This window comes from Pecten maximus, chromosome 5 (genome assembly GCF_902652985.1).
Source record: "Pecten maximus chromosome 5, xPecMax1.1, whole genome shotgun sequence".
Lineage (NCBI taxonomy): Eukaryota > Metazoa > Mollusca > Bivalvia > Pectinida > Pectinidae > Pecten > Pecten maximus.
In genome coordinates this window covers 19,282,068-19,309,134 of record NC_047019.1, presented here as the reverse complement: position 1 = coordinate 19,309,134, position 27,067 = coordinate 19,282,068, and the positions used below count along the sequence as shown (strand labels likewise).

The window sequence follows — 27,067 nt, the reverse complement described above, 5'->3', positions numbered from 1 at the left end:
GAGCAGTGATTTGTTTTTCATTCCGATTCACAATATGTGTAAGGAACATATGTCATCTCGAGGAAGTTACAACTCATATGATACTTTCAATTTCCTCTTATTTAAACATCACTGTCTGTTCTGAACTAACTCTATATGTTATATTCATTATATTTTGTATTGTGTTTTGTTATAATATTGTTTTATTTTAAGTTAAGTATATATACATTGTTTATTCATGCTGTAGATTCTACTTAATTCACACACAGGACACTTTCAAGATAATTACAATAGATGAATACTTAGCACGTAGTTTTCAGTACGCCGATATGTGAAAATACCCTATACGTACAAATGGAGTGCGTAGTGCAGATACAAAAATATATGTACCTATAATTGGACCGCGACTTCGTAATGGATATGTAAATTCCAAATTCCAATGTCCGAGTAGGTGTTTTACAAGATGATAATACCCGTGGAATGGAATTCGGAAATCGCTGAAAATTTTGAGAAGTTATAACGATAATGAACAAAAAGTACAGAGTTTCCAGTTCATTTGTCCTCTTTTCGGAACAAAAACGAAACATTAACAATACATTTTACAATATATTTTAATTGTACGTTTACTCGTCTAACTAAGACACAAAACATTATTATATATAATTATGAACTTATCATTGCTCGGCTAGAAAAATGATAATCAAAATAATCGCTTGTTTTGATGGTAAATCTCGATATATAAATATGTTTATAGACCGATACTTATCTACAGTTGTTTGTAATGTTAATATAATTTAAACTGTACACATTATAAGGCATAAGCGTGATTTAAGTGCACTCACTGTATATTGTAATGAAAGGAAATCTATGATGATATATGATTCGGGGATTTATTTCTCGGAGAATGCACTACATATCCATTAAACCTAACGTCTCATTCTGAATCGTGATATTTCAACGTGTGACGTTAACTTTGAATTATAATGTATCCTGTTATAAACGAAATATCTTAAATCTTTAATATACATTTGCATACAATGACACGTGACCTGTCATGAATATAAAACATTAACAAACTAATTGCTGTCATCCATTTGGGCAATTAGTTTCATATTTGATTTATGATTCGTTTCAGGAAAGATGTCTGAGACCATATCTATCAGGCCAAGACGTAATTCGGAGACAAGGTTTGTAAACAAATGCAGTGTGAATATACAGGTCACACAATGAGTGGTTGTTTGATATGGAATTTATTTCATTCGAGTAAGTTATTTCTTTCAAAGTTGCAAAAGACACGAGCTTCAGCAAGTGCAAATTAAAAAAAAAACGAGTTTGAAATAGATTCCATATCCAAAAATCACGAGTTATGTGATCTGTTTCTACAACAATGATATCGACTTTAATCAAAGGATAACGTGGCCAAGTATAATTATTGATGACGTTAATAACAATTGCAGTTAGGGTCAAAGGTCACTGTGACAACCAATCAAAACGTGTTTAGGGTTCATTCCACGTGTGGTATAAACTCATCATCATCATCATACTTTATTTCCTCCGGTTGGAGATTTTAAATACAAGGAAATCGACATAAAAAAAGTAAATGAACAGGGGAATTAGAAGAAAACACGAAAAAAATATGTATATACATGGAGATGCAAGCGCGGCATTGAAAGGGATTTTCATGTCCGCGCTAAACAGTTACGTTGGGTTAAGTCAAGACATTACAACAGACCGCGTAATACATTATACATTATATCGAAAGTAAAATCTACGGAAAACGAAGACACGAATTCAATGGTTATCAAACAGTTATATTTTCACGTTGTTATTCGTAAAAGTTAGCAATTTAAAAAAAATAAATAAATAATACCAATGTACACTGTATGTACTAAATATATCTTATTTATACATTGTATAGATCCTGGATGTGGGTGTGGTTATCGTACAATGGGTATTATATAACATTTATAGAATCATACCTAATATAAAGCATTAATCAAAAATTACCAACTGATTAATTGCGATTGCACAATGTTTGTGTCTATTTTTAGTTTTATTTTGCTTCCTGTAAATACTATAAATAAATCACATGCAATATACAGTATTCACCTGTTACAGCTGTGACAAATTTGGATCACGCTTGTGTATGTACGTGTGTTCAAGTGTAAAAGTTTGCCAGCAGGAGGTTTATAATTGTACTTTTCCGAGGTTTTGCGCTTGAACTAGTTCAATCTCAACTTTGAAATAAGATGATAATGCCCTCGTTGGTCTCGGGCACCTTGTTTTCAGGGCCCTTTTCGCTAGTTTGAGAATAAAATTAAAGTAATTAGGATTTTTTTCAGGAGTAAATCGCACATTTTAGAAATCCTTTTAGGAAGCTCTCAGAATTCTGTCATTGCATATGACCCATCAGATTTTAATTTTTGTTTGTAATGTCAATATACAACTCTAACAATATCTGGTCAAAGGTTATAGGTCATTAGGTTAAGCTGATCATACATACAACACTGTCTTGTTCGTTTTTGGTATACATTTCCATTATGAGAGCCATATACAGGCCTATGTAGCTTTCGCTGTAGAAGTTTGCATCGAGGATGACTCTAGACTTAGTATTTACTGTCATGGTTTGTCACGTTGTGTATGAACAGCCTCTATCAGCACACGTCCTTTGACATGTAAGGTATTCCATGAATAAGCTGGTGCTGACAACCATCGGCATACTAAACGGATCAGTTTGCCGCCCCCCTAAATTTTAACAACTCGGTTCTTCTAGATTTTAAGCAATCATGCTCCTAATATCACACTTTTTGTGAAAAAAAAGAATCTGTATTTACTTCAGGTATAAGAGGCCGGCCAGCGACCTACTAAAAGGAAGTTTGCAGTTACGGTTTTTTTCTTTTTGCGTTTTAATTTTATTTCGTTAACAATTGATCACCACATTCTCTTATTATATACGCATATTTTGTCGATGCCTATTGATTTCAGGATGGAAATTTGTTTTGATAAGGTTAAAATAGATTGTTTGAATTTAATACCGATAATAATGTTCTGTTTATTTTCAAATTCAGATTGACCAAAACACCAGAACGACATGCAACGAAGAACTTAAAGTTTTGTCCAATCGGCGAAGATAACATCGGTAGAGACAAGCCAGGTACTATCCCATGTTTGCGAACTGATAGATCATCAAATGTCGAACTGGAAAACAATAGTATCGAGAATGGAGATGCTGTTTTTCAAGAATCTGGGCAGTTACAGGAATTAGTAGAAAAGCTATTCAGCTTTAACGGTGATGATACTGAATCACTGGCGTCAAAACAGTCTCGTCCCTCATGTGTCTACTTTGTAACAACACTTATTAGATTTTGTGAAGTCTTAATCACGTCACGGGAACTTATTGGGTCTGTTTGTATCACGAGTAAAACATTCCACGTACACCTTTTCATTGATGATATGCGTGAAAAAAACACGGGAACAAGGGCCTGGATCCAACACAAAATGCGCTACTTTCGAAACAGTATTGACAGTGACCTTCCAAATATATCCCGACAATATCACATGTAGAAAACTCCCATCTTCAGTGGATGTAATCTGCAGATCATCACCGCGTATGAAATCAAAATTAATATTCAAAAAAGCGTTGACAGCCAATCTAAGTGTCTTAATAAACGAAGAAGTTATTGCACGCGTACTTACTGTTATACAGAACAAATTTAAGAAAAATCTCTGCAACTACAGACCAATAGAACAATCGGTTACTCAACAGGTGTTCGATACACAGAAGAAAATACAGAATGCATCATCCATGTCATCACCGTCATGCGAATTGGCTAGACCAGGATTGATTCGGGATAACAATGACCGAAAGCATGTTAAATGTAGTTTCTACGGATTGGTTGCAGATTCATCAGAGCTGAACGGCAACAATAAGATACCTTCTCACCAAAAGTACAGCCAAGAATGCTCAGTGTCAACCAGGGAATGTTTTTCGGAGGAAGAACAAGAATATCCTCAAAATGATGATAACAAAAATAAAAATGATAGATGTGCTGACAATTTTTCTACAGCAGAAAGTGTAGTATTAGACAATACTTCAAGAACACCAGAAGACAATAGTCTTGCATTAAATCCAGAGGTGAATGAGCCGACTTTATTTACAGAAAGTGTTCCTTCAGGAGAACACGAAACCGATGTTCAATCAAACCGACGACACAGTTCACCTGATCGTACACATAATCAAGCCGAATCTTTGGAGAATACTGAGACTATAAATTCTGACGTCACTTCCGAGTCTGACCTCATAGGAACAGCTTCCGGTGGTGCCGACCATTTGATGTACTCCCCTCGCAATCCTATGTACACATCACCAGAGTCGCGCACACTTTCCTTTAGAGCTTGGACAAAACCACAGCACAATACAGATATACTGGTGGAGAGCGGTTTATTCTTCACAGGTAAACATTGGAAATAGGATTTTTTAAAAATGATTTTGATTAATAAAACAGATAAAATGGCAAGGCAAAATTTTAAAGTAAAATTATAAAAATCCACCATTCACAAAGTACATCGCTGCAATGAATTGTTTGATAAGTAATATTACCTTGTATACGTTGAATCAATATGGTTTGTTTCGATTTAAACATATATAAGCATGAAACTTTATTTACATGTTATCTCTCGTGGATTTATATGCAAGTGTTATATATATGTAAAATATATATTTTAGGTGACCATGAAATGTCTTAGTTCCGGATAATGTCAGCCAGTTGTTTATATTTTGGTTCGAATATTAGTTTGCTTTGTTGTTTTTCCGGAATATAAAGAGTTGCCGCCACGAAGCGAGAATGATGGTGTTGTGTTGTCATTTCTCTGGGTAATTCCCCCAACGTATCCCTCGATTGTAACATGGTGGAGAATCCAAACTCAAGGAAACCTCAACTGCCAAGCAAGTGCCTCATCGTTTTATTTTGATTTTACCGTCGAATTGTAATGTGAACTTATTATTTGCGTAAGCACGTGTGTGGCAGGCAGCCGCTGTGACCGTTTGATGTGTGTTATGCCTATGATGTGACTGTATTGCCGTTTCATGTCTTTTTGATTGACACGATTTATACCATTGAGATGCTACCAAATCAGATAGTACGAATATTACAAACCTATGACTTGAGGTTCGATTCCTTACCGTTTAAATACGAGCTCAAGGACGACCAGCATCATTTATCACTTAGTATTGAGTGGGATTTGACAGGTCATGGTGATTCCTGTGATATTACCAAGGTTAAACCGAAATCAAAGTCGCCGTCACAGATCAGGCACGGAAAGCGACGAACCAAGGCATGGAAAAGGCGGAAAGGGATTAAGAGTCATGATCAGGTGGTTATTCCAAAGAGTACAGACGACTCTGGTGTTTCTGTTGAACAGCCAGTTTTACATAGTGTTAGTGTGATGACACAGTGTGACCCTAACCCTGTTAAGCCTATCAGCATTGAGCCTAAACCTGAGGTTATTGCTACATCATGTGTGAAGTCGCCTTCGAGTCATCCAAAGACAGCGCTATTGAATATTGGTAAACCCGTTTGTGAAGGAACGTTAATTGCTCAACCAACAGGTCAACCTTTCAATAATGTGCACCAGATCAACCCTCCAAAAACTATCACAGCTGGATTCGTTCGTGAGGAGAAAGCCAATTCTCTACCGACAAGTCCTAGTGATGATGACTTTGGATGGGACACAAACCCATTTGCTCAACAAATGTCGAGAAAGAGGAACTTGACATCTTCGCAAGTCAATCATGTGACCACTGTTTCGAAACCGTCCAATTTTGACAGTATTGTGAAAAAGTCTGATGATGGGACATGCTCGATCAACTCCAAAGACCTACTAGCATTCTGATAAATAAGTGATTTTATAATTTGACAATATCTCGTTACTGAAGTGATTTAAGTCGGTGTTGTAGACTGTTTATAGATGATACGTTATACATTGTCGAGTAATATTGATAATATTATCCAATGGGAACCCTATAAACAGTGTATATATACGTACTATACAGTTTAGTTTCAGCATACATGTATATATTACAGATTATTGTGTTATGTGGTGCAGAATTGTATCTTAATTAATCTAGTGAGATTATGATGTTTCAGTTTTATATATTATGTAATGATGATGAGTGAGTAACATTTCTATTTGGCATATGGACTTTGTGGAATGACTGAAATTTCAAATGTTGATCTATCATAATCAGATCATTGATTTATAAATAATAACTACATGTATGTACTTTGGGTTTCTAATTCATTTCATGGTTCTTCAAAAAATTTCCCTAGGGTAAAATTTTTGTTTTGGGGGGGGCATGTTATATATATGTAAAATATATATTTTAGGTGACCATGAAATGTCTTAGTTCCGGATAATGTCAGCCAGTTGTTTATATTTTGGTTCAAATATTAGTTTGCTTTGTTGTTTTTCCGGAATATAAAGAGTTGCCGCCACGAAGCGAGAATGATGGTGTTGTGTTGTCATTTTTCTGGGTAATTCCCCCAACGTATCCCTCGATTGTAACACAAGAACTTTACCGACACACATCAATTTTTGTCCGAAAGACGGTCCAATACTTATATCAACATTTTCTGTTAAAAAGAGAATAATAAAGTCCACGTTATGGTCTTAAATGCCCGCCTTACCGACAACTCCGTCATCTGGGTTCAATAACTGGAACATTCTGTTTATTAAGTTTAAGTGTTATTATCTGTAGAATCATGTTATTTATTTGCTTGTGGTTTATTGAACAACGTGATAATTATTCTGAAGTACCATTGTTTTCGAATTGTCACCCGGAATAATTTTTTTTACTTCAGGATAAATTCATTTTACACTGCTAAACCTCCATTTGTAAACAACGACCATGTCAATTTTAGAGTTGTAGGTGTGTCGCTTTAAAAATTTGAAGAAACACGTCATGAACTACTTTTCATCTACTGCGTAGGGCATGTCGGCATTAGTTAAACCAGTCAAATTTTTAGACACCGTAACAGGAATTCGATTTGACGGAACAGAGTATATTGAGAGCTTTGCATTGTCTGTTTACTCTTATGCCCAAGAATATGCCAAGCCATACGACAGTAAATGCCAACTGTGATACGGTCTTATGATACCAGACAAAAGAATTGTTTTATTAGGATATAATTGTCGCGTCTCGAAATTTCAATCAACTAGAATTTGAAAGTCTGTTGCGCATAAACATATTCCTTTATAAATGATATAATGTCACGAGTCGGATGTCAGTTGTGCTCCATGAATAAGGATAAACTTGGATACATCTTTTTGTTATTGAGGTATAAAAAATATAAAAAAAATGGTATCGTACTATAAATGAAGCCTGCAAAAATTCACTTTAATTTCGCTCCATCCGCCAATCAAGGGCGACTATATAAACGGCGACATCACTTTTTACGTTACGGACTGATATTATAAATGTCTAAGCCAATGAAAATGCTTGTTACAGACAAGATAAAATGATTACATATTACACCCCGTTGCTTTGTCATCCAAATGAAAATATATCAATAGGTATGAAAATGTTAAACCTCTCAGTGTCCGTTACATAGAAACACTTTGATTAGATAAACATTTGCGCTTTCATCTTCAGTCACAAATTTGCGACCTCTTTTAATATCTGTTGTCAGTCATCACGTGAGGTGGTATCTGCTTCAGACGTATTTACGTTTCATTTTCACGAATAGCCAACTTTATCACTCCCATAACCTTCAGTTAATTGAAAAGAATTACCAGTTACTTTCTGCTTGAGATCACGTCTAATTGTTATGTTATCAATTGCTTTTGAATAGGTGAGGAGGATATAGTTCGCTGTTTCCATTGTGACATTGGCCTTGCTGAGTGGGACCCGGAAGATGACCCTTGGGTTGAGCATGCGCGTCATAGTCCAGACTGTCCCTTTCTCAAGAGCAGAAAAGATTCTCGAAGTCGGTCATCCGGGTACTTGTCACGTGACTGAACCCGGAAACGAAACCGCCATATTTGTTTGGGGGTAAAGTGGGGTAACGCGGTTGAAGATGCCGAAAAGCTGTTGTGTGTCGGGATGCACTGCAAACAAGAAGAAGAACCCGAATTTCAAGTTCTTCATTATACCGTCCGATAAACTCCGACGATCTAGATGGTTGTCAGCCATCAACAGAGCGTTTTTAAACGCAGACGGAACGATTAATAATGGCAAAGTTTGGTCTCCACCATCAGCACATTGTTACGTATGCTCGGCACATTTCATTTCTGGTGAGGATATTTTTGAATTAATACTATCATCTCCTTTATACACACGTAATTATGCAACGGCGTACATTATATCGGCAATATCATATATTGATATATTTACGTATCTCTAAATGAAGTGATAAAACCTTAACTCAATGCCAGTCTACAGTAGACAGAATGTTTTCTGCACAGCATGTCTACTCGCGATCGTTTCCGGTACGGTGTTATTACAAGTAGTATTGCACAACTCGTCATTTAATAACAAAATTCAAAATAAATTATATAATTTTTAGCTGTACCACTGATGGTCAGGAGATAAATGGCTGAATCATTTAACTGTTTAATACAAGGTTGAATACCAACCTCGCTGTCACCGTTTTGGAAGACTTCTTTTAATTCTTGAAACTATACAGTAAGTTTACAAACTATTATAAGTGGCATCTGAAAATTAATCCCATTACAATCAAGTTTCTTGTGCTTTGGTTGTTTGAAATCATTCCATAACTGTATTTTTTAAATTTCAGGTGAGAAGGTAAATGATCCTCGGCACCCTGATTATGTGCCTTCTGTTTTTCCTCACAATGAAAACAGAGTCTCTGATGCAACATCATCAAAGTCTACAGGAAAGATGGATCGCTATCAAAGGGTCATGAAGAGATCAGCTAACACAAGTTCAGGTGTGTAATAAATTACATGTACCTATCAATAGAATAACTATTGATTTGTTGCATAAATACATGCAGTACAGATTAGTTCCCTAGTTATATTCATATTGTATTATTACAACTCAAAATCATTAAGTGAGTATTTATAAAGAAAAAAATATTGAGAATCACAGTGAAACCAATAATATGGAATGGAAAAAATTCTTAGTATTTCTTTATAAATTCAGCGAGACTTTCCAGTGTTCTGAGACAGTATATTGTGTATCTACAAAGTATGTAATGTTTTTTCCTCTATATTTAGCTACATCACATGTGAGAAAGAGGCTTAAACTGAACAACCTACCCATCCCTGAGTCTGAAAACAACGAGGAGGATGGAAAGATAACTGAACCAGATCATGTTGTAACTGAACCAGATCATATTGATGAACCAACAAACAAGGATGATGAAGAACATGCATATGTGACATTTGAATCCTCAATGTGTCTGGAAGAGAGTGTTGATTTTAATGTTTCGGAATTTGAAACCCCAATGCAACGAGCAATGGAGCCATCAGAGAGAGAAATGCTGTACGCAGAGATTTCCAACTTGAGGCATGAGCGGGATCAGGCACTTGACCAGGTGAAATCTCTTGAGAAACTCTTAAGTGCTTCTTCCCTGTCTTCAGAAAGTGTGGCAGGAAATGATGATGCTTGCAAAAACATGATTGGTATAAGCTGGGGAGCATTTTTGAAAATTTTCCTTTTTCTTAGTACTTTCATGAATGCAACAAACAACAATCTACCATTGAAGGAACAGTTATTCTTAACTCTTATCAAACTACGACACAACTTATCTTTTGATTTCCTTGCTCATGTGGCAAGACAGGGAAATAATTTTTAAAACTATCCCACCTGTGTTTAAGGAGAAATTTCCACGCTTAACTTCAATTATTGATTGTTTTGAAATTTTCATGGAGGCACCTAGAAATTTATTGGCAAGAGCACAGTGTTTCAGTAGCTACAAGAGACATACTACAGTGAAAGTGTTTATCTCTTGCAGTCCGCTAGGTTCTATAAACTTCTTGTCTAAAGCGTGGGGAGGTCGTGTTTCAGATGTACAGATTGTGCGCGACTCAAATTTTATAGATCCAAAATATCATTTGCCAGGTGATCAAATTTTAGCAGATCGTGGTTTTACGCTAGCCGAGGACTTTGCAACAAAATGTTCAGCTGAACTTATAACACCAGCTTTCACGAAAGGAAAAAAACAATTGCCAGCTTCAGAGGTCGAAACATCTAGGAAGATATCTTCTGTGAGAATTCACATTGAACGAGTTATAGGACTAATGAAGAACAGGTTTACCATACTAAAGGGAACCATGCCAGTTAGATGTGTTCAGAGTTTGAAAGATGAAAGTTTGGAGTCTGCTGAATCTAGTTGTGATAAACTGATAACTGTTTGTGCTGCATTAACCAATCTAGGTCAAGGCATTGTGTACAAAGGCTGAGGTATTTTATAACTGTATGATACTATTTAGTTGTACATGTTGGAATATTTCAAATTCTATGGATATTTTTGAAATAATCAGGAGAATGTCTTTGAAGTTAATTTTTGCCAGGATACAAAGTCTATAGTATGCTTAAGCTTTTACAAATAAATATTGTTTCAAAATCTTATATTGTATTATTGATGAACAATTTCAAAAAAATTTTGCAAAACCGTCAACTATCTTGTAATTAACAACAGTTTTGTCACTGGTATGTAAAATAAATTTAAAGTAATTCTTTATTCTTGAGTTACTATTCTTTATCATCAGTGTTTGCTTCTTTCATCTAGTAAAATTATCACGAGAAGACATTATAAATAAAAGGGACCCATATGCCAAGTGTATAGAATGTATCAACACATGGGAATTAGCTAATATAGTTGTTTTATGTGTGTTGGGATTCATCCACCAGACATTTGATGGATATAACTTAAATCGGAGAAAACAATGACAAGTCCAAATTCACACACGTGTATATATATAAATACTTAATTCCATACCTGTCCTATGAGGGGTGATCATGATGGTCCGCAAAGAAAAGAGGACTTAATTGGACTATATAGATAACCTGGTGCGCATGTCAATTATATAATTATAAAGGGAATTTTTGCCCTAGTTTAGAATTTAAATGCTAGAAAAGTAAAAAAACAAATGTGAACTTTAACTGTATTGGTATCCTGGGCAAAATGTCCCTTTAAAACATTATTGTACACACGCATATATAGAAGGAACAGAAAAAAAAAAGACTTTTTAAAATTCAAATGATTCTTTCATCATTCATCTTTTATATATTAACATCAAAAAAATAAATCCAACAAATTGAAGAACATATTCTGCAACTTAAAACATATTGCAACACTATATATATATATGAATATCTAGTACTACTATCACGACAGTGTTTCCAGTGTTTTTTCTGTTCAAGGGACATCTGACCCTTTGGCTGTTTCAACAGAGGGTCAGAGCAAAATTATGAGGGTAAATTTTACCCTGCCTGATAAAATTAAAATTAAGTACATTTTAATAATGTCTGGTCGACAGAGTAGAACAAACACATTTTTGTTGTCTCATGTATATTTTTAATGGTGGCTCATTAAAACATAGTTCATTAATAACAATAAAATTGTCATGAATTGATTCATTCAAGTATGATTTAATTCATTTACTAACTAAGTAACATCAATAATGAATTCTAAATCATAATCAGACGGACAATTTTAATGAATTGATGGCCCTGTATTGGATAATACTGATTTATTTTTTCATGCAGTGTCAATGAAATTTACAGTGTTCAAAGTAACTGAAGTTGATCCAACTTACTAGTCTATTCTACAAGACAGTTTCAAGTTGAAAATTTTATTGCTGCTTTGAATCAAACTTTGATCTGTAGGTAGACAGAAATTTGACACATGCACCCTCACAAAGAGTTTCAACATCCAAATCACTTGTTTGTATCAGAGTTTTGTTTTCAACATTGTCAACTGACAAGCGATTCCTTATAGGACAAATGATTTTATTCTGGACTGAAAATCCTCTCTCACATGGTACAGAGGTTATTGGAATTGTCAGCAGAATTTCAGCTAAAACACAAAATGAAGGGAACACATCTTTGAACTCGTTAACAAGTTTCAGGCAAAACTGTTGTAGAGTTTGTTCTCTATGGTTTCCTTTCAAATATTTGAATTGACTGAAAGACATTCTTAAGTCATTGGCATTGACTTCCCTGACATCACTATAGAAAGTTATTACCCTTTCCAAATTTTCTTCACCATGATCATGAATTTCCTGAACATTTCTTGGAAGCTTTTGTGGGTTAAGAATGGTATTTAGGTCTTTTAAAACAACCATATCTTCATCTGGAAATCTGGCAGAAAACTGAGACTCTAAGTTTTCAAGAAATTTGTCTTTTAAACTCTCAAATGCCCTTTTCTCAACAGCATTGTTCTTTGTCACAGGAATGCCCTTAAACTCAGTGTGTTGACTTAAGCATGTCTTCAGTTCATCAAGCTCAGGTGGGGTTGTAGCTTTAAAACTCTGCAAGTGTTGACGTGTTGATGTGAGCATAACATCCATTTTACCAATATCTATCACATCATGCTGAAAAATTTTGCTAAGGCGAGTGATACTAAATAAAACATCTTTCAGAAAACAGAGTGTGGCTAAAAACTTGTATGTTTGAATAAGAATTTTGATGCCTCTGGCTTTTGCTGACCCTTCACCAGTACCAAATGATGCCTCGTGATCAAGACTTAAGTACAAGACAGACAATGAACTGTGGATTGCTTCAACTGCCTCAAAAACACTTAACCATCTAACCTGAGTTGGTTTCTTAAAACGTTTCACATGGATATTCATTATTTTTGTGAGCTCTTTGATTTTGTTATACCTCACTGCAGAATAACTGTAAAAATTAAATGTTAATCATTGTTTCCTGTACTCTGTCCAGAAATGGGATTTTTTTGCAGCCCAATGTGCTACAAGAGCTAACCTGTGAGCAGCACACCAGATATGTACAATCCTTGGATTGTCTGCTTTCATTTTTACCCCAACTCCTTGAACACGGCCGGTCATCACACTTGCACCGTCTGTACCTATCCCGGAAACTTTACTTATATCAACATTCATGTCATTGAGAAAATCTACAATTGAATTATAAATTGTTTCTGCTTTCCCATCCTTTACTTCAACATTAGCACAGAATACTACTTTAACAGTACCAGAATGCAAAATTTTACAAAAAATAACCAATTTTTTTGTCACTGCAATGTCAAGGCTTTCGTCCACCATAATGCCCAAATACGGAGTGCCAGCCAGCCTCACACGGATTTCCTGTCTGCACACATCTGCAACACACTTTTGCATGCGTGTTGCAGCATCATTAGCTGTATAAATCTTACTGCTACAGGTGAATACTGATGCACCATTTGATAACTGTAATAAGAAAAAAATTATAATTCAAAATCTGTCAATGCAAATTAAAATTTATCTAGAATCTACTTGTCTAAAATTTGATCAATATTATATTTTTTTAAATTCTTGTGGCATGATTACATAAAAGCCAGATGATAAAATATTAACATTGTGTGTGGGGGGGTTATTTTTTTTTAAAATAATCTTTGATCCTGAAATTTTTTACAGTAAAATTATTTTTGTCAACTGCATTAAACTTTCTACTAACTAAAACTTTATTTTATTTATGTCATTTGAAATATTTACAGTAATCACATTGCTGACAGCTGTATTGATTAAAATTAAGTATACCTGTAAATCAATTAGGCTAGAGTAATGTCTGTCTGAAATGTTGTTTTTGGCCATAAATACTGCAGTCTTTAACTGCGCCATAAGGACAGGTTCATATTTTTCGGGGACAATTTTTTTTGCCGCTGCCATATACCTCCGTTCAGACATCGTTTTTTTTTGCCAGTCTGTGCTCATCTGATTCCTCATGTCGAAGTAACGCTGACGGTACGATCTTGCACAGCCTAACGCACAATTCTCATACATTATAAATATATTATCCATGGGCATTTATATATAATTCATTTGGGTCTAGTACTATTCTGTATTCACAACATTGCACAACCTATACACCACATATCTTTGAATCAAAATCGTAAGAGTTATTTCAATTTTTTTGTTATACATATGAGATCATGATCATAAATTAATAGTAATAACAAGTATAATACACAACCTCCTAGCAATATATATAAACAGAACTGTGAATCAAAGTCATAAGAAATATTTTGAATCTTTTGTTATATTGATCATGCAGTTGATCTTATTTGAATAGGTCTATATCTGAGATCATGATTGCAAATTAAAAGTAATAACAAGTATAAAACACAAAATGTTCTGGCATATCATCATCAGTAATTGTGAAATAAAAGAGAAAATTTCACTTTCCATCACTTTTTTACAGGAAAGCATTATTGATTTTGCCAAATATACATTAACACTAGACACTACATATCGAAGTCACTTCATAGTTCACAAGATACACCCGAAATCCCTGGGAATACATAGCAAAACCTTTCACATTATGTCAGAATGTCACAATTTCTGTTTTTTCTTTTGCTGTCTACATTTAGGACAGTACCATGTTTTGGATTTGGGTAGTCTCTTTAACTTCAAGCACGCTGGATGAAACCAGTCATCACATCTATCACATCCAACCATGTCTGCATTGTCCTTCGTGGTTTTACATAAACAGAATGTTTTGTCAGCATCTTTCTGAACTATGTATCCAGTTATGTTGCCAGACTTGTTTACATTGCTGTTTTCAATCTTTCTGGTCAACAACTCTGGTAAAACCACACACTTCCAAAACTGTTCAAGACTTTCAACCATTTCGTCGATAAAGGCATCGTCCCTTCGAATACGGCTAATTACACAATCGTTGGGGCTCCATACCACAAAATCTGTGTATTGACCATCACAAGCGTACATCTGTAGCTGTACTTGTGCAAAGTACTTGTGGTTTCTCTTCACACTGAATGTGTCTGCATCCAGACAGAAAGTTTTGTCCTTTAAAGCCTCCATCAATGTTGTTTGCCTCATGTTGTATGGACATTTAATTTCCAGAAGGCCTTTCCCACAACACGCACAAAACACATGGCCATCTGGTGAAGCCCCAAGGAAAGGTTTACTGAAAGAAATACAAAATCCTGCCTTTGCCACGTTTAAGTTCACATGCTTATGAGATATGTCTTTCAAAAAGATCTCTCCTTTTGGAATAATATCTAGCTCACCGCTGTCTTCCACTTCCATCAGAAACTGATACAGTTTATAAGCATCTTCTTCATGCTGCTTTCCCCAATTCAATGAAGGTACAGTTGGTGATGACGTGTTGGGAATGCATATCTTCTTCAAGAGGGAAAGTGACGGATTTGATGTTGAAGTATGCAGTACCTCCCCTGCAACTGAGGCAGTGATGCGGCCAGATCTCTGATGGTGCCAGGCTAAGGAACTTGATTGGCTCCTAGTAATGTCCTCCACCTTCTTTACTTCATCAACTGTTATTTTGAAATTTTCAATGGTTTTCTCAGATAACTGCAAAAAGTCTTCATCTGACATCATATTGTTTCTTTCATTAAACATGTTCCTCAAAGAGGGTGGTAGTTTATCTTTTACCAGTTTTGGTCCTAGTCCAACAAAAGGCCCCGCATACTCCTTGAAGGCACTAAGTCCAACTAAATTTTCCTCCAGGCTACTTAAAGACTCTAAAAATGTCTGTTGCTCTTCCTCTGTTGATGGTGTAGGTTGAGTCTTAAATTTCTTATTAGTAAGTCTATCCTTAGCTGCCTGTTTATAAAACTTAATGTCCGATATTGGTGCTGGCTGCACATCCTTGGTGAAACACTGGTTCCATAGACACGATTCATCGGTGCAGGTGGACCTTGTATATCCGAAACGGACCGCTGCTTCCATCTTGAACAACAGGGCGCCAATGTGAGAACAGGTCTCTCCGAGTCTACAAAATTTAAAAACAAAATAAACATCAAACAACAAGCTAAAAAAAATGATAAATGACATAGCCGAATCATGGAAAATAAATAATAGGCATTATGTTTCACATTTTATGGATATAATTTATCATTCAGTCTCATTTCTTCACAATTTATTGGTAAATTTTCTACACGTTTCCCTTATGGCCTTAAATATCTTCAATGTTGTTAAGTTACTGAATAATGCAATATGATCATTTTTAACACAGTTATTTGGTCAAGAATCCTGTACGTATAATAGGCATGGCATATTTGCCATTTTATTAATTTTAATATACCAGATATTGAATTATTTTAATTCATTAAGACAACTCATTGAGTTTAAGTATAAACAACACTTATGTAATTTAAAAGACTTCAACTTTTTTAAAACTTGCCCTCTGATCCATCTCTAATTAGTCATAAAACAAATTTACGATGGGACGTACACAGATTACTTACCCAGCCATACAGTCGCAATGGGCAGTGATAACTGGTCTATTTCTCTTTAAAGCAACCCAAGGGTGATGAGGCTCGTCTGTCACTCTCCATGATGGTTTCACATCTGCCTTTGCAATCACATGTCCACAGGTTGTCTTTCTATGAAAAACTGTCTGCACCCATCCAGATACGAAGAACACATGGGCATCAAGGGATCTGTAGTTTTCCATAGCCTCTGATGAATATACACCTGTTAAATAAAGCAAAACAAAAATTAACAACACTAGTGATATAATTTTCTAACCATTTAAGAACCTAATGAATGTGTCATAGAGCTTGAGGCATTTTGCATATTTAAAATGAAGACCTTGAGGACCAATGAACATGTAATTATAAATTCTAAAGTATGAATATTTTTTCTATATATTATTTCTATTTCAACATATGTATGTGTTAAAAATCTTTACATGAACTTGGGTAAAATATAATTAGAAGTGTTTTGCTAATAGAAATGAAATAATGTTAAGGCCAACGCCAATATTGGTATTGTAGTTTATACACGTCAATTCCGGATATTGTTATCCGGTGTATTTTGTATGTTACATTCGCTTGTTGTTTTCCGTTCTCCTGCTCGACCATTAAACCACGAGGTTATATTAGCCTGGGCTGTTTGTGATTTTGTGTTCCATCCACTCAACTGGCGTGGTGGTAGCGATTTACGATCTCACTCCTGACTACAAACAAACTTTGTAAGTACATGTTATACATCGGACACGCTAAACACAGAAGTCATACCGTAGTAAAGTCTACCGAGGATAGCCCAGTCTATTTACAGTACAGTACAGTATAGCTCATCACAATGGCTAACACACACAGAGCACCAAAACAATGGTGTTTAACCAAAATCGAAACAGTGAACTCTTTCGAAAATTGGCGTCAGAACTTATTATATACACTTTCATTAGACCCCAACTTCGCCCCGTTTTTGGTCGACGGTGCCCACTGGTTAAAGAAATCAAAAGCATCCGCTTTCCGTGGATTTGTGAATGATGGTGACGAGGTTCCTCAACGCAATCGTCGGACTCGTGAACAAAAGGTCAACATGTTGGAGTTAATGTTAGGCCAAATAGCCAACTATTGTCCGGTCGTATCTAGAAACACCATTGTTAAGAACTCCATTTCTATTGACCAAATATGGCAAACCATTCGCTTACATTATGGTTTTCAATCAACCGGGGCCCACTTTATTGACTTTTCAAGTATAAAATTAGACCCAAACGAACGACCGGAAGATTTGTACCAACGCCTTATCGCATTTGTTGAGGACAATCTCTTGTGCAAAGATTCCGGCATTAGTCGGGAGGAAGTCACCGAGGACGAAGAACTTTCACCGTCCCTGGAAAATATCGTTGTGTTAACCTGGTTACGTCTGATAAACCCGGATTTACCGAAACTTGTCAAACAGCGTTATGGTACTGAACTCAGATCTCGTACGTTGGCCTCAATCAAGCCAGAAATCTCTCAGGCTTTAGACTCATTGTGTGAAGAATTACAGGCTGGTGAGGACGCTAAAGCTATGCGAGCCGCCGTGTCAAGCTTCCCAAAATCAAAAACTGTTTTTCATGGTGCAAGAAACAAACGCGTTTGTCCGCTTTGCAAGGAAGCTAAGAGGCCACATGACCACTTTCTCAGCAAGTGTACATTTCTTCCGCCTGGTGACAGAAGTTTTATAGCCAAGGCTCGCACAGTCGTCGGTTTAGATGAAAGCGCTACCAACGACGATTCTGATAACCCTGACTCCAACGATGGCCCCGATCTCATACAGCGAGTTGTTATTCGACAATCACCTTACCTGGACACCTTCCATGGTCATATCCCTGTTCGACTTACCATAGATAGTGGTGCGACTGGTAATATGATGAAGGCATCTTGTGCCGAGCTCCTAGGTGCAAAAATAACAGGAAGTACCCAATCCGCACATCAGGCTGATGGATCTTCTTTGCTCAAAGTTATCGGAGAGACCCGTACTCACTTTTCTCGTGATGGGCACGATCTTTTCTTTGAAGGCCTTGTCGTCGATAATCTAGACTCCGATGTATTGGCGGGCATACCTTTCATGGAGAGAAACGACATATCCATACGCCCTTCCAAGCGAGAGGTCATCCTCAAAAACTCCCACGTGTATGTGTATGGTTCTGTAAAAACTTCTGCGGATAGGCATGCAGTGAGACGCGCCTGTGTTCTCCGTGCGCCCACTAGGTCTGTCGTATGGCCTGGTGAGTTCCTGGAAATTGATCTCCCAGAGGAGTTTGCTGGTTCCGATGGCGACGTCTCAGTTGAACCCCACTGTGATTCTGTCGAGAGACACACTCCGGACTGGCCTAAGCCAACAATCGTTAAAAGCATATCAGGGAAAATTCGTTTGCCTAATCTCACAAGTGAGCCTGTCTCTGTGAAAAGGCATGATCACGTTTGCATGGCTCGTACGACCGTCGTACCGGACATCACAACTACTACTGAACCAACGCCCATTGCGCCCAAACAGTCTAAATCTCCCGACCCATCCGACAGTATCCGCCTGGTCAGTCTTGACCCTGACAATATTATGACTGATGCTGTTCGCGCACACTTCCGGAATGTTCTGACGGAATTCAGTGAAGTATTTGATCCCAAAATCAAAGTATACAACGGAGCTGCCGGTGCTTTCAAAGCCCGGGTCAACATGGGACCAGTTTTGCCCCCTCAACGTAAAGGACGCGTCCCACAATACTCCCGAAACCAGCTACAGGAACTGCAAGCCAAGTTTGACGAACTCGAAGACTTGGGTGTCTTCCGCCGACCGGAAGATGTGGACGTCGCCGTAGAATACGTCAATCCTTCTTTTCTTGTGAAAAAACCCCGCGGAGGCTTTCGTTTAGTCACAGCATTTGCTGATGTAGGCAGATACAGTAAGCCACAGCCGTCTCTAATGCCCAATGTTGATGCGACGCTACGACAAATTGCTCAGTGGAAGTACATAATAAGTACAGATCTCAGCCAGGCATTTTACCAAATTCCTCTCTCGAAGGACTCTATGAAGTTTTGTGGCGTTGTCACCCCTTTCAAAGGCGTACGCGTCTACACCCGCACTGCTATGGGTATGCCAGGTTCAGAAACTGCCCTAGAGGAGCTGACTTGTCGTGTCCTTGGCGACCTTGTTGAGCAGGGGAACGTTGCCAAGGTCGCCGATGATTTATACTGTGGTGCTAACTCACTTGACGAACTACTTGCTATATGGAAAGCTGTCCTCAGTGCGTTGCGTCGATGTGGTCTTCGCCTCTCTGCCCACAAAACCGTCATAGCTCCAAAGCAGACAACCATTCTCGGATGGATATGGCGTCTCGGGACTATTCAAGCCAGTCCTCACCGGATAGCTACTTTGTCTTGCTGCCCGCCTCCCACCACTGTCACAGGACTAAGGTCTTTTATTGGTGCATATAAAGTGCTATCCAGAGTCGTGAAACATACCGCTGTCCTACTTTCCGCTCTTGACGATGCCGTCGCTGGACGTGAATCAAAGGAAAAACTACATTGGACTGACGAGCTTCTACATTCTTTCGCGAAAGCCCAGGATGCGTTATCAACAAGTCGTTCCATCACCCTTCCTCGTCCTGATGATCAGTTATGGATTGTGACTGACGGTGCAGTGAAAAACCCAGGACTTGGTGCTACTTTGTACATTTCTCGAGATGGCAACGTGGAAGTTGCTGGGTATTTTAGCGCTAAACTCAGGAAAAACCAAGTTAATTGGCTTCCATGTGAAATCGAGGCGCTATCAATAGCTGCTGCCATCAAACATTTCAGCCCATACCTAATCCAATCTTCGCAAACTCCTTGCGTCCTTACAGACAGTAAACCCTGTGTTCAAGCGTACGGGAAGCTATGTAAAGGAGAATTTTCTGCAAGTCCACGCGTAACAACCTTCCTTTCAACAGCCAGCAGGTATCAAATTTCAATCAGGCATGTCGCAGGATCAGCTATTTTACCATCGGACTTCGCAAGCCGTAACGCTACTGAGTGTTTGGAGCCTACATGTCAAATTTGTTCCTTTGTTGCATCTACATCCAACACGGCTGTCCGCCGTCTCTCGGTTTCTGAAGTACTTGACGGATCAGTTAAACTCCCGTTTACCAGTCGTTCAGCATGGTTATCAATTCAGTCGGAATGCGCGGATCTCCGACGCTCGTGTGCCCACTTGCGTCAAGGTACACGTCCTTCAAAAAAACAAACTAACATACGTGACGTGAAGCGTTACCTCAATGTTGCCACCCTTTCCAGCGATGGCCTTCTCGTGGTACGACGTCATACACCACTCTCTCCCTCTGCCGACTGTGTAGTTGTCCCACGTCAGGTTCTTGACGGACTTCTAACGTCTTTACATATAAAGCTTGATCATCCAACTTCTCATCAGCTCAAGACTGTGGTCAGCGCTATTTTTATGCCTTGGACTTGGATGCCGCCATCAGTCGCGTATCCGACGGGTGCCACCAGTGCGCAGCTCTTAAGAGTGTCCCTGCTTTTGTTAAAGACCAAACCACAAGTGAACCTGCCGACACAGTCGGAAGTTGTTTCGCTGCTGATGTCATTAAAAGGGAACGACAGCTTATTCTTGTCGTCCGCGAATGCGTTACATCCTACACATCTGCTACACTTCTCCCCGATGAACGCCACGACACTCTACGTGAAGGACCTATCCGCCTATGCATCGAACATCACCCTCTAGATGGCCCGTTTGCTATTGTACGAACTGACCCGGCTCCAGGCTTTAAAGCCTTATTAAATGATGACATTCTTCACCAGTATAGGCTTTCGATCGAGGTCGGAAATGCTAAGAACCCTAACAAGAATCCTGTAGCAGAAAAGGCAATTCAGGAGCTTGAATGTGAAATTCTCCGCTTGGAGCCCGGATGCAGAGCAATAACTCCGTTGCTACTCGCGTCGGCTACAGCACGCTTAAATACGAGAATCAGAGGACGTGGTTTATCATCTCGTGAAATGTTGACCCAAAGAGATCAGTTTTTTAACAGACAGATCCCCATTAGCGACCGTGATCTCATCATCCAACAAAACCGATCTCGCATTGAAAACCATGCTCACAGTGAAAAAAGCAAAACCCCTTCTGGTCGTGTACTGCCTACTCCGTTACTCAAAACAGGGGATCTCGTATACCTCTATTCTGACCGCAACAAATCTCGAGCAAGGGATCGATATTTAGTCACCAGCATCGATCACCCATGGTGCAATATTCGAAAATTTGTCGGCAACCAACTTCGCGAAAGTTCGTATCGCGTTCGCCTCAAGGAATGCTACAAAGTTGAATCACACGACAGTGATGTGGTTGTCATCAGTCCGTGTCAGGGTGACAGATGGATTAGTGATGACTGTCCCCAACATGTCGAACATGCTAATCCACCCCAGCAACCGGATATCCCGTCAGTAATATCCCAGCCTCCTGTTCGCGATCAGGACACTAGCACTAGTCCCCCTGATGACGTCAGAGGTGGTGCTGACTCTTCCAATAATCACACATCTCCTGGAAGTGACACTGGTTGTTTCAACGCTACCACTGATAGTGACACTGAAGTTGTTTCACCCACTACTAACTTTAATCAGACTCTCCCGCTCAGTGATGCTCCCAGACGTTCCAGTCGCACAAAGCAGATGCCCACGCGTCTTGCAGACTACGAGTTGTATTAGTTAACTGTTTTAATGGTATATCCTAGACTCCTCTGTTTTCTTTGAAGACCGGTAGTCTTAACTTGTAATTTTGTTTACTCTATTTGAATGATTTTCCATTGCTACCAACCTATAGAAGTGCCATAAACATTGAGAGAACAATGTGAACTCTGATAAGCATATCTTTTGACAAAAGAAAAAAGGGTAGCGCCAATATTGGTATTGTAGTTTATACACGTCAATTCCGGATATTGTTATCCGGTGTATTTTGTATGTTACATTCGCTTGTTGTTTTCCGTTCTCCTGCTCGACCATTAAACCACGAGGTTATATTAGCCTGGGCTGTTTGTGATTTTGTGTTCCATCCACTCAACTGGCGCAAAGTATATATATGTTTGTGAGCGATTCAAATTCCTGTTCCATGATTTTTTGAGAGCAGGTACAAATTGAAGTTATATTGATAATTATGTAAAAGTTCAATGAGTAGTAGTGTGCAGCCAGCTGGGATCAAACCCGTGACCCTCGGCTTACTGGTCCGCCGCTCTTCCAACTGAGCTAAAGGGAAATTCCCCCTAGCCGGAAGTAGAAGGCGACCACACAACTATGTACGGTATTTACAATTAAAACCTGGCCTGCTACACTTATAAACTATATATATGCACAGTACTGGCAGGGGCGTAACTGGTTGCTCTGTTATGTGGATTCACGAGCGCCGCAGGCGAAGCCCCCCGGCGGAAAATCATTATAGCAACTTTGTGATCATTAAGGAAGCTTTCCAGAGAGTAATTTGCTTTATTTCACAGATGTATTTTAACATGTAATTAATTCTATTATTGACGCTCTAGTTTACATTATAAGTCTGGAATACCATCCACTTATATTTTATTGTAAAACACTTCGCTTTGACAAAACATCACTCGACTGAAAACAGGAATAAGCTGATATATAGTATATTTGATACAATGCCAAAAGTTGCACCTCTCTTCAAAAGATTCATCATCTCTTTATTTATTTACTGGTGTTTTTTTAATGATTGCGCTCCGAAATAATTCCGACTGTATATTTGAATTACATATGAAACTGTCTGATAGTTCGCGTCGATGTAATGGACTTTACAACATTATTTTCACTTTTCTGTACAGTCTATGTACTGGTTTGATCTATTTCTGCGACAAGGAGTTATCTTTAAAAAAAATCCATTGTCCGGCCTTTTTTCCCAGCAAACTTATCGAGAATATCTTCGATATCCAATTGCATATGTCTGTACGAATGCAACATGGCTAGTCCAGAGAGGCGGGTAGTCGACATTGTCGACCTGAGGTACGTTTTCACGCGCTGCATCACACTAAAGGATCTTTCTGCCGAAGCAGTTGATACGGGCATCGTCAGCAGAATGACCAAGCATGTGAAAATGTCTGGGTATAACTCGCGGTTTGTTGCCAAGATTGTGGTGAGAAGGTCGACGGGTTTGGGATCATCTGCTACGGACCACTTTGTTCTCCATCGTGAGATCTCTCTACGAAACAATTCCCTGTCACCGCTTAGGTCAGTCTTATACCCCTCGTAGATCTCATCTACGTGTCCTGCTGTCAACTGTCCCAGTAAGCTCGGTATGAGATATTGTGCGAGGAACCGATAATTTGCTGACAGCAGGCGATCTTGCAATTCCATGGTCAGATGATCCATAAATGGTATGTATAACGCCCGTTTCCAATACTCAGAGACTGTCTCCGCAGGTTGGTTAGGTCTGTGTTCTTGTCTGCCGCCGATTCGCGGTCGTGACGGACGAACGTCATGTGGACTGGCGAGGTCAATTGCCTTTTGGTATAGGGCGTCCCAAACATCATCATCCATGCGCTCTGCCCTAAGCTGTGCAATCAACACGCTGGCTTCCTTCGAGGCTTCCACAAGATCGCACTCTTTGCCTTGCAACAATTTGTTGAGTGGTAGAATGCTTTGGATAACAAACTCGACGGCTACTAGCGAGATGATGAAGTCGAATTTTAGGATACTACAGCGGTAGCTTCTGGCTTTTGAGTCGCCCTCGTGCTCAAGTACTTCCAACGAATCAACGATTGTCGAGAAGGCTGACTTGAAGGTGTATAGCGCGTCCGCTCTACTGGCCCATCTGGTTTCGCACAAGTTTTGGAGTTTGGTGCGCTTTGCCATCTCCTCTTTAGCTACGGCATCGTTTTGCAGAGTTTCTTGGAATGCCAAAAGCCTCTTCGCTGAATAATTGAAAGAAAAGCCAATTTGCTGGACAGTATCAAACATATTCCGCACGAGAACTTCCCTACATGCATGTACAATTGCCAGATTCAACGAGTGTGCTTTACAGTGGATGTATATGGCTTCGGGAACTACCTCCTTAATCCTAGCCTGGACACCCCTGTGACGCCCTGACATATTACTAGCCCCATCGTATCCCTGTCCCCTCATTTTATGAATGTTCAATCCAGCATTCCTTTGTCCGTCAATGAATTTCGTCGCAAGTGCCTCGCCAGTTGTTGATTCTGCTGTGACAAAACCGATGAAATCCTCTCGTACCATCTTATCAGACTCGGAATAAAAGCGCACCACCATGGCGATCTGTTCCATTGTAGAAGCATCTGTTGCTTCGTCGGCTAGAAAAGAATAGCACACAGCGTTGTTGCACTTTTCAACTATGTGTTCGCGAATAGCCTGTTCACACAGTCCTATTATTTCATTTTGTATTGCCGGGGATGTGTATTTGGGTGAAGATATGCTCTCTAAATGTGCCTTCAAAAGAGGATCCCTTACTGCACGATCTTTCAAGAGCACCATAAAATTACTGTTTTCGTCATCGTGGCTCCTGAGGGATATATTCTGTCTGCCGCAAAGCATGATGACTTCAATAATGGCTTGAAGGGAATGTCGATTCCTCTTGACAAGAGCAGCATGACCGCTATCCAGCTGACTGAGAACACTAGGTTCTTTACCATTATGGATTCTCATGAACTGATCTGCACTGTTACAGGCTCCGTCATGACATTTACTTATGATATGCCTTTTGATGTATTTCCCCAAATTTGACCATTTCGTCACGGCAGTTGATACTAACGTTTTCTCTCTTGCGTCGACATTGCGAGAGCCAAACAGGAAGCATGGTGCACAGTATACTGAGTCTTCGGACACTGAATACCGAAGCCAATTATAATTTTTCAACCAATCCACGTTGAACTGTCTACGAACACCGTACTCCATTCTGGAAAAGAAACACACTTCCGTTTCACTGGGATATGAAATGATTTAGAAAGACAGACCATGCGTTCCTTCTGCGAATTCGTACCAGTAATACTACATTGGTGGCACCGTCTAATGGAACACAATCGGATCTCAAATAGTTTCTCCTAAGATGGCGACGCCGATGAAAGCTATGCTTCAAATATAAAAACGTGATATTTTTCTTATTAACCTAGCAAAAATTGTAAATTGTTTCATCGGCAATTTAAAGTAGGGCTGTCACAGGTACTGAATTTTGGCCCATGGTACCCGAATTTTAGTACCCCACCCGTACCCGGGTACTCGACAAACATAAATCATATAGTTGTAAGTTAGCTTTCTTTACGTTTAACTTGTTTGTTGTGTGGGGTGACAGGCTTACCGAGGGAGAGTCAAGGCATTGAGTGGAGTATGCTTCAAGAACGATATTGTGGTATCAATTTTTATGCACCAGTCGACAATTTTATAGCTGTATTAATTAGAAAAACACAATATCTAACAAGCTGATATAATGAGTGGGATTTTGTACTACTTTAATAGAAGTTTTACATCGACACAGTCGTGTGGCAACATTTTTCCTATTTTGACAGGTACCCCGTCCCGGGTACACATTTTCGGACCCGGTTACTTCTCCAACCCGGGTACTCGGGTACTCGTAACAGCCCTAATTTAAAGGGACAATTCAGATTCGAAGTTCCGTTATATTGGATCCAATTGGTAAGCCTTAGAAAAAGAACGTACAATATTTCGATTCGGTTCCGCTGGTATGGCGCGTTCCATTATATACAGCGGATTCGTAACGGTACAGTCTGGTACAGATTTGCAAAAAAAACGCACAGCAAGTGTCGTGTTCTTTATGCGCTGTAGGTGTCAATGTAATGTCAAAGAGCACATCTTAAATTTGTTTATAATTGTGAATGTATTACTAAACGTACATCGAACATCGGCCTGGCGATTATAATTTATATACGTGTACGATGTTTCTTTAGTACCTGTACAATCCCAGTTGAATCGTTTTTAATCGTTTTCCCTTTTTTGTTTGCATGTTGTTTGCATACATTCATATTATGATAGCATTCATGGCCAGAAACATGCCGATTTGAATCTTATATCTAAAAACAATGCAAAATTTGGTTGGTTATAAAATATTAAACTGACACATATGATTATAAACCATGAATCCTGCTTGTTCATGCAGGGGTGGCAATCTACTTGTACGTCAACACCTGATATACATGTATCTCTCCACTTCGGTATATGCGATTGTCAAATGAATTTAATATTCACATCAAACATGTTACAATACTAGTGTTAAAATGACAACACTCACGGAGCCCAGACAAACATACATGTAGAATATCCACGTATCATAACATTCCTTTCGTACTATGATTTCTTAGATTACCCGGTGCATTTTCTCTGTAAATATATGCAACGGGTAATCTGTGAAATCAAACATTGTGCGAAAGAAACATAAGTTAACGTTAGTGCTATGGGTTTGTCTGAGTGACAATGTTGTTTTAACATATAATTATAATACATATGTATATCAAGTAGGCTTAATGAGCACAAACACAACATAGAGTATACTGTAGTATATAGAGACCCTTTTAATTCGATACCAGTGTCCTAAATAATTAAGGCAGTTACAGTAGAGAGAAAATTCCTGAAACTTTCATTTTTTAGCTTTCTGAAATGGATGTCCTTTTAGAGGGCACTGGATTCACCACTGATTCGAA

The 27,067-nt window shown here is 38.5% G+C and overlaps 3 protein-coding genes across 3 annotated transcripts; 1 reads left to right on the top strand and 2 right to left on the bottom strand.

Annotated features, from left to right (window-relative positions):
* The first annotated feature begins 1,139 nt into the window (after positions 1-1,139).
* LOC117327443 lies at positions 1,140-10,573 on the top strand. The gene is made up of 5 exons (XM_033884417.1): positions 1,140-1,166; positions 3,048-4,433; positions 7,830-8,271; positions 8,775-8,927; positions 9,217-10,573. Exons 3-5 carry the CDS (start codon positions 8,055-8,057, stop codon positions 9,795-9,797), a joined length of 951 nt encoding a protein of 316 aa, XP_033740308.1. The 5' UTR covers positions 1,140-1,166; positions 3,048-4,433; positions 7,830-8,054; the 3' UTR covers positions 9,798-10,573.
* Positions 10,574-13,798: 3,225 nt separating this feature from the next.
* On the bottom strand, positions 13,799-16,674 carry LOC117327441. Its single transcript, XM_033884411.1, has 2 exons — positions 16,392-16,674; positions 13,799-15,916 (listed from the first exon to the last, which is right to left on the bottom strand). Exons 1-2 carry the CDS (start codon positions 16,598-16,600, stop codon positions 14,497-14,499), a joined length of 1,629 nt encoding a protein of 542 aa, XP_033740302.1. The 5' UTR covers positions 16,601-16,674; the 3' UTR covers positions 13,799-14,496.
* Positions 16,675-23,270: 6,596 nt separating this feature from the next.
* On the bottom strand, positions 23,271-25,310 carry LOC117328347 (zinc finger MYM-type protein 1-like). The gene has a single exon (XM_033885874.1). The coding sequence runs from the start codon at positions 25,308-25,310 to the stop codon at positions 23,271-23,273; it is 2,040 nt and encodes a 679-aa protein (XP_033741765.1).
* Between the last annotated feature and the right edge of the window lie 1,757 nt (positions 25,311-27,067).

Excerpts from the sequence above, each read along its gene's own strand:
- LOC117327443 (XM_033884417.1), top strand. The coding sequence starts at position 8,055 with ATGCCGAAAAGCTGTTGTGTGTCGGGATGCACTGCAAACAAGAAGAAG. Across the intron at positions 8,272-8,774 it reads CTCGGCACATTTCATTTCTG|GTGAGAAGGTAAATGATCCT; the intron begins GTGAGGATATTT and ends TTTAAATTTCAG. Across the intron at positions 8,928-9,216 it reads ATCAGCTAACACAAGTTCAG|CTACATCACATGTGAGAAAG; the intron begins GTGTGTAATAAA and ends CTCTATATTTAG.
- LOC117328347 (XM_033885874.1), bottom strand. The coding sequence starts at position 25,310 with ATGGAGTACGGTGTTCGTAGACAGTTCAACGTGGATTGGTTGAAAAAT.
- LOC117327441 (XM_033884411.1), bottom strand. The coding sequence starts at position 16,600 with ATGGAAAACTACAGATCCCTTGATGCCCATGTGTTCTTCGTATCTGGA. Across the intron at positions 15,917-16,391 it reads CATTGCGACTGTATGGCTGG|ACTCGGAGAGACCTGTTCTC; the intron begins GTAAGTAATCTG and ends TAAATTTTGTAG.